The sequence below is a fragment of the Mastomys coucha genome, unplaced genomic scaffold (genome assembly GCF_008632895.1).
Source record: "Mastomys coucha isolate ucsf_1 unplaced genomic scaffold, UCSF_Mcou_1 pScaffold15, whole genome shotgun sequence".
In the NCBI taxonomy this organism is placed as follows: domain Eukaryota; kingdom Metazoa; phylum Chordata; class Mammalia; order Rodentia; family Muridae; genus Mastomys; species Mastomys coucha.
In genome coordinates, this window is record NW_022196897.1 from 151441378 (window position 1) to 151453322 (window position 11945).

Here is an 11945-nt window from a genome sequence, read left to right on the forward strand (position 1 = left end):
TTTTTTTAATCACATCAACAGGAAAGAAAACAGAGATAGCATATGTCTGATATATCAAATGGGGCACAATGTTGTTAATGATAACTTATGAGTAGCCCTAAAGAATTTTGTCACAATGCTAATTAAGCAATATTGTAGCTATAAGAAGCCAGTATTAACATGGTATCGTTAGTCACCATTCTAAGTACCACTATTATCAAGGCTGGGCACCTGCTGACTCCGCCCTACCATCCTGCCCCTGTTTTCCTGGAAACATTCTTGTGACTTGCCAAAGGTCCCCTAGCTGTGACTGAGATACCCACCTGAATCCATATGAACTTCTAGAAAGTTCCCTACTATCTCCACCTTCCTCTGGAGGAGCTGGTCTGTCACCTGACCGTTTAATTAAGAGCAATGCCCACCTGGGTGTGGTCATCTATAATGTCAGTAGCTGGGAGGTGGAGGTAGGAGGATCCTCTGGCCTTCCCATCCCACCTTAGGGCTCTTCCTGAGAAAGGAAGCAGAGCTGTAGGTTTAGGGGCTAATCCAAGGCAGAGCTGGATGACCCCAAACACTGAGAATAAAATCATCATGTATGAGAGGTGCTTGGCGCCTGGTCGCTCATGGTGTGTGCAACTTTCACTGCTCATTCTGAAGCTACATTTCTTATTAATGCATTTATTTACCTGTGCAATCCTGGATATAAATCCAGAACTTTACACATACAAGGCAGGTGCTCTACCACCGAGCTCTACCTGCAGGCCACACTTTCTTGGTTACTTCGGGTGAATTCACGCTGTAGCCCAGGCTACCTTCAACCTTTGACATTCTTCTCTCTCTCTCTCTCTCTCTCTCTCTCTCTCTCTCTCTCTCTCTCTCTCTCTCTCTCTTGGCTTTTTTTCAAGACAGGGTTTCTCTGTGTAGCTCTGGCTGTCCTGGAACTCACTCTGTAGACCAGGCTGGCCTCGAACTCAGAAATCCTCCTGCCTCTGCCTCCCAAGTGCTGGGATTAAAGGTGTGTGCCATCACCTCCCGGCTAACCTTTGACATTCTTACCTCACTCTTTTGAGTAGCTGGGATTGCATGCCTGGGTCACCATATCTGCCTTTAGAAGATTTCTTGAAAGTTTTGGGGCACAGTAGTTATTGTCCAGATAGAACAACACATTTGCTTCTCTGATGTACCTTAGAAGTTACTTCCAGGGTCAGAGTAATAAGAGCTTAAGAAGCAGGGAATGGTGGCTCACACTTTTAATTCCAGCATTTGGAAAGTAGAAAACAGGATGATCAAGAGTTCAAGGCCAGCCTTGACTACATAGGAAGCTTCAAGCCAACCAGGAATGTATGAGTCTCTATCTTAACAAGCCAAAACCAAAGAACCAAAATCGAAACAAAACAAACACCTGTTTAGACACATCTCACCCCAGGAAAGCCCTTGTAGCATTAAGGCATTTTCTGCAACCCGCAGAGTCCTGTGAGAGGCTAGGCCAGCCCTTGCTACAGGGAGCACAGGGCAGTCGGTGCTTCCTCAAGCCATGGTCTGGCACATTGTGCACTGCTCAGAGAGCCTGTTAGTGACCAGGCAAGTCTCCAGTCAAGAGCTTCCTGTGGCCTGGCCTCGGAGTGAGAGGACTCTTGCCAACCGACGCCTTGACTTGGGCTCCTAAATGAAAGGCATCGTCATCCTCTCAGCTCCCCGCGGTTCCGCTGGGGACACTAGAGGGATTTGCTCCAGCCCTTTTCAATCCCCGAGGAACCATGGGCTTGGTGTCCTTAAACACAGACCCCAGAATTCCCAGGGAGGCCAGAGACCAGCCGCAGCCAGAGGCAGCATGGGAGAGCTAAGGACTGTGCTTAGCTGGGTTCCCAGCTAGCCCTTCACTTTCCCTGTGCCTCAGTTTCCTTATCTGTAGACCAGAGGTGATGAGGGAGAAAAGCAGCTGATCTAAAACACTTAGCACTGTGTCTGGGCACCAGGAGTGTTATGTGGCCAGAGGTCATTCGAGGTCACCCGATGCCTGTGGGGGGATCTCAGAGCTGGTGACACAGTGTCTGTCAGATTCCAAAGGTAACCAGCAGACCCAAGGTCACTTTGCAGAAGGGGATGACAGGAGACTGAGCTTATCAGGGTGGTGTCTCCCTCCCCCCTCTTTTCTTCAGCCAGAGCCTCTCATCTCTGCATAGTGTGGCTCTCATCAAGGAGAGCATAGTGTGGCCATGTTTCTTTTTTTCTTCCTTTTTCTTTTTTCTTTTTTTGGTTTTTCAAGACAGGGTTTCTCTGTGTAGCCCTGGCTGTCCTGGAACCCACTCTGTAGACCAGGCTGGCCTCGAACTCAGAAATCCGCTTGCCTCTACCTCCCATGTGTTGGGATTAAAGGCGTGTGCCACCACCGCCCAGCATGGTCATGTTTCTTAAGGATGGTACAAGTCCAGTGCTCAAAATCCCAAGTCTCTGAGGGACTAGGAGATGGACAGACAGGCAGACAGGAAGAGGGGCTACAAGTGGATAGATAACAAGGGTGGCAGGCACCCCATTTCTTCCTCACCCTCCTGACCTGAGATAAAAGCCTCACAGCTTAAAACAAAAGCTCTGGCAGCTTTTCCTCTTGACAGTAGTCCCCCTACCCCCACCCCCTACCTCACCCCCGTGGCTGATGGACCAGGCCAACAAGTACAAGGCCAGACCAGGGCATGTTTACCCCAAAGTGGTAGGCCTGTTAGTTTCTCTGTTTTTGTCCAAACTGGCTAACCCTGAGTAGGGGGAGGGGTGTGCCTTAAAGACCCTTAAAACCATCTCTGTCTCTCTTTCTCTGTGTGTGTGTATACATGAGTGTTCCTCACCCCTAAAAAAAACCCCAAACTTCTTTTCCCGACTAACTCTGTTGCTGTCAGCTGTTTTTGAGATTTTTCCCTGCTGCTACTTGTCCGCTCAATTTCCTCCCTGTCTTTTAATTCTTTGAGTGGCAGAGAAAACGAACCTAATCAAGGCCCCAAGAATGTAACACTGGGGTCCTGGGAAATCTCTCTAAAGGCCTTGAAACACACAGCAGACTCAGCTCAGCAAACGAATTCTTAGAAGAAACAAAGCAAGCTTGAGTAAAGAGAAGGCTGGTGTGTGTGTGTGTGTGTGTGTGTGTGTGTGTGTGTGTGTGTGTGTGAGAGAGAGAGAGAGAGAGAGAGAGAGAGAGAATTTAACCATCGCAGCACATAAGAACTCTGTGACCCTAGATAAGTGACCTCACGTCTCTGTACCTCCACTTCTTTAAGTGACTCTGAGAATTAATTAATGTCTGTAAAAAGGGCACAGAAAAGGATTTGTTGTTTTTTAAGTAATCTGATGAGCAATAGAGTGTTTTCCTTCATGCTGGGTGTTTCCCTAAGTACTTTGCTAACATTAATTTAATTTCTATTTCTAAAATAGGTGGTGAGATCTTTCCTATTTTATGGCTGAAGAAACTGAGGTACAAAGAGCTTGTGCTAGTTTCATGTCAACTTGACACAAGTTAGAATTATCTGAAAGGGGAGAACCTCAATTGAGAAAATTCTTCCGGGGGCTGGAGAGATGACCCAGAGCGTAAGAGCACTGACTGCTTTTGGAAAGGTTCTGAGTTCACATCCCACCAGCCATATGGTGGCTCACAACCATCTGTACTGAGATCTGATGCCCTCTTCTGGGGTGCCTGAAAATAGCTACAGTGTACTTACATATAATAAATACATTTAAAAAAAAGAGAGAGAAAGAGAAAATGCTTCTAAGCTGTAAGGCATTTTCTTAGTTAGGGATGGCTAGGGGAGGGCCCATCCCATTGTGGGTGGGGCCACCCCCAGGCTGGTGGTCCTGAGTTCTGTATACAGGAAAGCAGGCTGAGGAAGCCATGAAGAGCTAGGTAGTAAGCGGCACTCCTCCATGGCCTCTGCACCAGCTCCCGCCTCCAGGTTCCTGCCTGGTGTGAGTGAGGGCCCATTCCTGGAAGTATATGTTGCAATTAACCCTTTCCTCCCCACCTGCTTTGGTCACGGTGTTTCATCATCACAACCACAGTAACCCTGACTAGACTAGAGCTGACAGATGCGCTCTGAGCTTGGGCTCTGACTCTTAGCCGTTTTGGTAGGCTCACACCATCATTAACAGGTCACAAAAGAAAAACCCATTGTGATTTCCTGAAGAAACTGGCTGATGGCAGGAGCATACCTCTCTGTCCACCTCTGGGACTCACTGCCTCTGACTTAACCTCCTGGTGCCCGGTGGATTTGTACCTAAGATGTGATTTACATGCATGAGGTGCCAGTGCAAGAGAGCAGACACTAGACAGTCACCTGCCAGCAGCTATGGCCACTTCGAGGCCCTATGTGCTCATGGCAATGGCAGGGATCCACTCTCATCCAGAAACTTCTCTGGGGGGCGCTAGCATGTTCACACTAGTCCGTGGCTCAACGCAGACTTTCTGAGCACTGGAGTGGCTAGTCTTCAACCCGATTGGCCTTGAAATCGCCATGAAAACACACCTCTGGGCGTGTCTGTGAGGATGTTTCCAGAAAGATTTCACTGAGAAGAACCCCACCCCCACCTCCACATAGGCTGGGGTCTTGACTAGCATAGAAGGAGAGTGAGCCATATATCTTCATCCCTCTGCCTCCTGACTGTGGATACAATGTGACCAGATGCCACATGCTCTAGCCAGCCTGCCTTCCTTGCCCTCATGGACCGTATCTTCAAACCACAAGGCAGAGTAAATTTCCTTCCTTCCTTCCTTCCTTCCTTCCTTCCTTCCTTCCTTCCTTCCTTCGGTGTCTCACATCAGGGAGTTTGTCCCAGTGAATGTGACAGTGGCTAAAGCAAGCGCCACTAAGCATCAGGCACTCCTGGGTGCCCAAACAGTGGTGGGAAGGACGGGTGGCTTCATATTTTCCTGATGGAGAGGGCCCCATGCTGACAAGCAGAGTTATTTGGGAGTCACTGGGTACCAAGACGGGGAGGAGCAGGGACAAGGAGTTAGGCTTTAACAAACATGGCCTCAGTCTCTGAGGAGTCAAGACCTGAAGATCAAGGACTCAGACCACAGCTGACATATATTGACATATGCTGACGTACACTGGCCGGGAGGGAGGCAGGGGCTCCACGTAGAGGCCCAGGGAAGCTTTCAGCCCAGCCCTGACAGCCCTGAAGAATATAGGGTGTTTAGTGTCACCAGGTTCCTGCCCGCCAGCAGGTGGCCCTAGGAAGCCCTGCTATGGTTTCCGAGGAAGTCACATGTCCAGGCCCACCCATCCTCCAGCCTTGGGCAGCCTGATGGAGCCTAGGGGAAGCCCTGGTCAGGGTCCAGAAGCCAAGAGGTGTCACAAGCTCCCTGGTAGCTCCTGGACCAGATTATGCCGCCTAGGGACAGAGGCTGGGGTGAGGGGCAGCTGGTAGACAAAGGCTTCACTGAATGTAAACCCTGGCTGACTGCCTAGCACTGGCTTCCCAGCATGCACTATGGCCCTGCATCCCAGCCCCAGAGGCAGTGCCTCTCCACCAATCCCCCAGCTTGGGGCATCCTCTAGGGCACAGGGTCTCCAGCAGCTCCTGCCCAGGCTCAGGCTGTGCCAGTCACCATAGCAAAATGCACCTCAGCCACTGAATTGTGTAGGCCTGAGCCTCCCCATCCCCCTCCACTGGCCCTTTCTGTAATGTCTAATCCAAATAGCAAACCACATTGGGCTGTGTCCTAGGTACTGTCTCACTTTACAACATTAATGTGACAATGCTAGCAGGTGGCTACCCCACCATCCCCATTTTACAGATGGGGAAATTGAGGCCCAGCATATATAACAACTTGACCAAGGTCACACACAAGACAATCTGTGATTCTAATGGAGACAATCTGGTTCCACTGCAAGGCCTGACCCTCCAAACCTGGAGAACATGTTACTTCCTCCAGCAAGCCTTCCCAGATACACCATGTGAGAAGGCACTTCACCCTTCCCTATTTCAGAGACATCCTTAGCCAGAGGTGGCACTGCTCCTCAAGTGCTAAGCCTGGAATCTCTTGGCGCCACCCTCCCCCAGCTAAGCAAACAGTGTTAGCAGTTGGTGGTTGGTTCCTTCTGTCTTTAAAATGGGGACAGCAGCCAAGGTCCTACCTCAGATATGTGATGTCCTGGGTTTGATCCCTAGCACTGCATAAAACAGCTATGGTAGCAGATGCCTGTGATCCCCAAATTCGGAAGGTAGGGGCCAGAGGTGGGAGGATCAGGAGTTCAATGTCATCCTTGGCTATGTAGCAAGTTTGATGCCAGGCTTGGCTACATGAGTCCTGGTCTCAGTGGACTGGAGTGGAATGGGATAGGATGGACTGGATAGACTGGGAGAGAATGAGATGGGCAGGCAGAGCTAGGACAGCAGCTGTCAGGGAAAGCCCCCCAGACTGGCATCCAAGCTCTGTAGAGGGTGTGGTGAGGTGACCTCAGAATCAAGTTCAGTTTGGGTCCCTGCTCCTATCCAGAGTTCCTGGAGACTCTTTTACCCACTGCCTCACTTTATCTGTAAAATGGGGATAGAAATATTACTTCCATCCTAGGGCTGGGGGTCAGGGTTAAATATGCCTCAGTTGTACTGCTGGTGTCAGGACCGGCTGACTCTGACCTTACAGGAAAACAAGCGTGAAGCTGAAAGTAGGCAAGCTTGAAACTGCTCCTGGGAGCTTCACTAGCTGGATGGCAGAGCCTACCCTGGTCCCAGCCTGTCTCTGAGCTCAGAGTCTCAGAGACTGCGGAACCAGAGCCACATTGTTGTTAAGGAGACACATTGTTAAGAAGCCACGTTGTTAATACGTCTCCATACCTTACAAGAATGAGTTTCTATTTCCAAAACCTCGTGTGCCCAGGAAAACATGTTTTTAGCCTGTTTTGATCTTGTGACCACCCTTCGCCTGTCTGAACTCATGAACCCCATGGTCAGTCACCCTTTGCCTTACAAAAAAAACCCCACATTTTCAAGGTATCTTGATCAATACCCAAGACCACCTATACTATGATCACTGTTCCCCATAAAAGGGACCCCCAAAAGCCAGTGAGGAGCTACTCACTGAAATCTTAACCTGGGGTGAGATCACCAGCTGGCCAGTCCCAGGCTCAACTCTAAAATAAAGCTGGCTTCAATCAGAGAGCCATGGAATTGGTCTTTACAGATCTGGGTTTAGCAGAAATCATTGAGAATGGCCTTTAACAGCTAACATTCATGTTTCTGGGGTCAAGGTCACAGATTTTGGGGTCAGCCTGCCTGGATTTGAATCCCACCTCCATAGCTGCATGACCTTAGGCAGTTCGCTTCACTCCTCTGTGTCCTGGCTTTCTTGCACTGAATGGGGGTAACAGCTCTGCTTCAGAGCTTTGTGGGGCCCTATACCCCATGAGTGGGTGACTCATGTGCTCTGGGTCACCCCAAGACTACTGCTAGCCTTGGTGTTTGTCTATTGTGGGACCTCAGAACCGCATCCCCCTTTCTACGCTGCCAGCCATTGAAGGGAGACCCACAGGCTGGGGAGCAGGGCCCGACTATTTCCTCACTTGCTCCCTGATACTGGCCATAGCTTCCAGGCCCGTAGCTCCAGGCCTACTCAGCAGCAGGCCCCAAACACCACTTCTTTTGGGTCCACAGTCTTCATAGATCCTGGGCCTGCAACACCCAGGCCTCCCCTTCCTTCCCATAGTCCCAATTCCTCCTAAGCCCATAGCCTCCATCTTTTCCTGGCTCCTCCCTTGTCACAGGGGCCCTTCTCCCTGGCAAAGCCTGGTTCCCCCAATGCCCACAGCAGCTGCTCTTTCACCTCACAGCCTCCACTCCTGCTTGGCCAGAACCTCCACTCTCACCATGCCCAGCAGCCCTCTCCTTCCTCCCCGTACCCTCCGTGCTCCTCCCTGGCTCCAGTCCTCCCTCCTCTGGTCCACTGCCCCCATGTCACCCCAGCTCTCACCTCACAGCCCTTGGCCATGGCGAAGCCCCCTCCCAGGAGAAGGATGATGTTCCAGGGCACTGTCTCCTGGGCCTTCTTCCAGCTCAGCAGGGGCTCGGTCTCCGAGTTGGGAGCTAGGTAGAGAAAAGGACTCCATTGGCTTTGGCTTCGGGCTGCTTGGCTGGAGGATGCCAGCCCCGGAACCTCATCTTTTCGGGGACTTTCAGGGACCCCAGGAAGCTACATCTACTTCTAACATCTGCTTTGGAGATGTAGGGAGAACTCTAGCACCTCATTCTGAGCAGAATGGAAATAATTTCCAAGGCTCCGATAGTTAAGCATATTCTAGACCCCAGGCTCTGCACATGCCTTGTTTAAATGTCTCACCAGCCTTCCTGGCTAAGGGCTGTTTTTATTCTCATTTACAAGATAAAAGGCTTTTCTCTGTGTCTGAATGTGGGGACTGTGGACCCGGGACAAGTGGTTCTGGCACTTTGGTTTTGAATACCCACTCTCCACTGAGAGAGTCTCTGTACAGCTTTTTGTGTCCCAGACTGCAGCCAAGGAGGCCGGGGTGCTGCAAGACCAGGGTCTGTGGGGATCGTAGACCCAGGAGAGGGGTGGATTTGGTCTTTTGGGTTAGAATGCCCATACCCAAAAACAAAGGGCAAGGAAACAGAAAGGAAGGAAACAGAAAAATAGAACCAGGGTTCTTGAGCCCGGTGCATTGTGGGATGGCTGCTAGTTCCTGGAAAGTGGTGCTGGAGAGCGGTGGCTGCAGTGGGGTAGGTGGGTAGCCAACAGCTGACCCTGGGGTTGGAGGGAGACAGGCAAGGCTCTACAGGCCAGCCCTGGGCTTGAGAGAAAACTGCAGTGTAGAAACAAAGGCAGGTGACAGCCAGACTTGGGGCACCAAGTTAGCATCCTCCATAAGTGGGTGCCTTGGGTCAGTGACTCAACCTCTGTGAGAATAACTCAGGAGTGTGAGGAGGTCACACGGAGCCTGGGTTCTTTGTCTGACAAATAAACCCCACATGCCCACCATGTGCTCAGGGCTCTTCTTGACGCCACGAACACTGACTGTGTATGGAGACCAACTCTTTCTCAGGAGAACAGACATTCCCCAGGGAAGACACGTAATAAATAAATACATCAGTGTTAGGAAATACCATGTGTTATAAGGAACAACCAAATAAGTAATAGAACAGAGAGAGACGGTGTATTCAGGGAGGGCTTCTCTGGGGAGGTAGCATTTGGGAAGAGCTCTGAATGATGCAGCTGAGGAAGCCAGGCAGACATCTGGAGGAAAGATTGGTTGGGTGGGGAAGAAATAAAGTGTTATCCTGGCCGTCATCACTACCATCATCACCATCATCACCATCACCAGCAGCAGTAGCAACAACATTGCCATCATCATTCACTTATCAACCATAGCACAGTGCCCAACTACCAAGGCCCTAGTCTAATACTGACAATTAGAGATACATCAGTGTCACTCAGACCCATGTCGGTATGAGCAAGATACCCACGTGGCCTGGCTTCTATAGCTTATCTCTTTATAGCTAGGTCTGTGATCTTTATCAGGTGACTTCTTCCCACGGAAACCCAGTGGCCCCTTGCCAAGGCCCCATGAGTCCTACCTCATGAAGGAACAGTACTAAAACGCTGCCTCAGTCACTTCAGTACAAGCCAACTGGTAGCCCAAGGATGGCCATGCCTGGAGTCCCTGTCCCTGTCCACACTCTAATGCCAGAGACTCCAACCTAACCCTGCTCTGCAGAGGGGACATGGTGGCTCCCTGGCCCTGGCTGCTCACACTAAATGATTTCATGCTGCTATTATGGCCCTATGGGTTGGCTTTACGATTTGAATTATTGGGCAATATCTAAAACTAGGGGAGATTTCATGTAGAAATCTAGATTCTTTAACTCTCTTGAAAAAAAAGTCAGAAAATTTTAATGGAAGTTTAGTTCTGGTTTTCTGCAATGAAAAAGAATGACATCTTCCTTCGAAAGTGGAATTTCCAGATGCGAGGGTGAACAGACGAGGCACGCCTGGGGATGGAGGTCTTACCATTATGGTTATTCTGTGAGGATGAGTCTTATTGTCAGCTTGACTGGTATCACCGTGGCAACACACCTTTGGGCATGTCTATGAGGGTGTTTCCAGAGATGTTTAACTGAAGAGGGAAAACCCACCCTGAGTGTGGGCGGGGCAGCAGCATCCCATGGGGAGGGGTTTGAGATTAAATATAAAAGAGGAGGGGGATTGAGGGCTGTCTTCATCTCTCTCAGCTTCCTGACAGCTGACACGATGTGACCTCCGGCCTCCAGATCCTGCCACCATGCCTTCCCCGCCATGATGGACTGTTTCCCCTCGAACTGGGACAAAGCAATCTAGTCCCGGTCATGCGGTTGCTATGATAAAGCCCCCGGACAGAAAGTATCTGAGGGGGGAATGGTTTGCTCAGCTCGTGATTCCAGGTCACAGTCCGCCACTGTCGGGGAGTGGAGACAACAGGAACTCAAGTAGCCGGGCACCTAGAGCCAAGGGCTGAGAGAGGATGAACACACACAAGCTCACTGCTTCGCTCGATCTCTCTGCTCCTTAACACTTCAGGACCAGAGCCAGCAGTGCTTCTGTCCACTTTTAAACTGGTTCTTCCAAAACCAATGAACATAACTAAGACCATCCAATCCCCCACAGACAAGTCCACAACTAACCACATCCAGACAGTCCTTCATTGCAACTATCTTGCCCGGTGACTCCAGAGGATTAAAACCATCCAAACTTTTCCAGTGTGCTTCTGGTCAGGTATTTAATCACAATCCTGAGAAAAGGAATGAGCCGGCCCTTGGCTGCTGAGTCCTTATGGGATGGAAATGGTCCTTTGTTTCAAAGATGTGACAGAGCAATGGACTGGGAAGCCATGTGTCCTGTGAGCTATGCTTCCCAGCTGTCACTCAGCGGAATCTAAATGCTCTCTCTAGAGGAAATTAGAATTTGCAAGCCGTATCTATCAAATGACCAACCCCAGGGGCAGGGCATCCACAGGAACCCTGGCTGTGTAAGTGAGGAGCCAGGCCCAGAGGATCTAGGGGCCTTAGCGGAAGCCACAAAGCAAGGTGGAAAGAGAGTGGGGTAGTGGTCCTCTGCAGAATGCAGGGGGTAGATCCTAGACTGAGAGCCAGCAGGTCAGTCTTGTCAGGAAGCCATGTTGCTACAAGGAGACTCCCAGGAGACACTGCTCAAGGAAGAACAGGCCATGCTCCAAAGCCCTTAGGCCGGAAGCATAGATGGGGGACCGAAGAGCCAGGAGAACAGGTGAGACTCCAAAGAGCTTGGCTCTGTGCTACAGGTGGGGAGAGAGTAGGCAGATGGAGTCGTGTGAGGAGATGGGGAGGAAGATGGAGTCCTGTGAGGAGATGGGGAGGAAGATGCAAAGGCGAATGATGGGGGAAAGTAGACGCTCCCAGGAAGGAGACCCAGGGAGCAGGCTGAGGCTTCAAAACAGGGAACAAGAAGTAGACTCTGAGAGGGGGAAAAACTCTGAGGGAGGGAGATCCAGAGGGGAGGGAGACCCTGAGGAGAAGGAGAACCTGAGGAGAGGGAGACCCCAAGGGGAGGGAGACCCTGAGGGGAGAGAGACTCTGAGGGACCGAGACCCTGAGGGAAGGGGACATTAATGGAACACTTCACGGCTTTTAGGTGGCCCTTGAGGTGGTTATTCCCCCCCCCCCCCAGTGTCTATTCAGTTTAAGCGTAATTCAGGTTTGTCTGGCTTTTCAAGCATCTGAGGTGTCTAACTCCTACCTTGAGCAGGAGTTTTCTATAAAATATCCAAAAGTAAATACATTGGCTTTGTGGGCCAAGAGATCAAATTGAGGCCATTGTCTTTACATTCACTTAACTAAAACCACTCAGCTTCCAAGATCCACTGAGGAACTGCGAGCTTTTGTCTTCCCTCCTTCCTTCCTTCCTTCCTTCCTTCCTTCCTTCCTTCCTTCCTTCCTTCCTTCCTTTCTTCTTTCTT

The 11945-nt window shown here is 50.5% G+C and overlaps 1 protein-coding gene across 2 annotated transcripts in view; it reads right to left on the reverse strand.

Moving 5' to 3' along the window:
- The window catches only part of Slc13a3 (solute carrier family 13 member 3), a 69809-nt gene that overhangs the window by 7192 nt on the left and 50672 nt on the right, over positions 1–11945 (reverse strand). For both annotated transcript variants that reach the window (XM_031372768.1, XM_031372769.1), the window contains exon 10: positions 7934–8046. In XM_031372768.1, coding sequence (XP_031228628.1) covers positions 7934–8046 — 113 coding nt within the window. The remainder of the gene's footprint in view (positions 1–7933; positions 8047–11945) is intronic.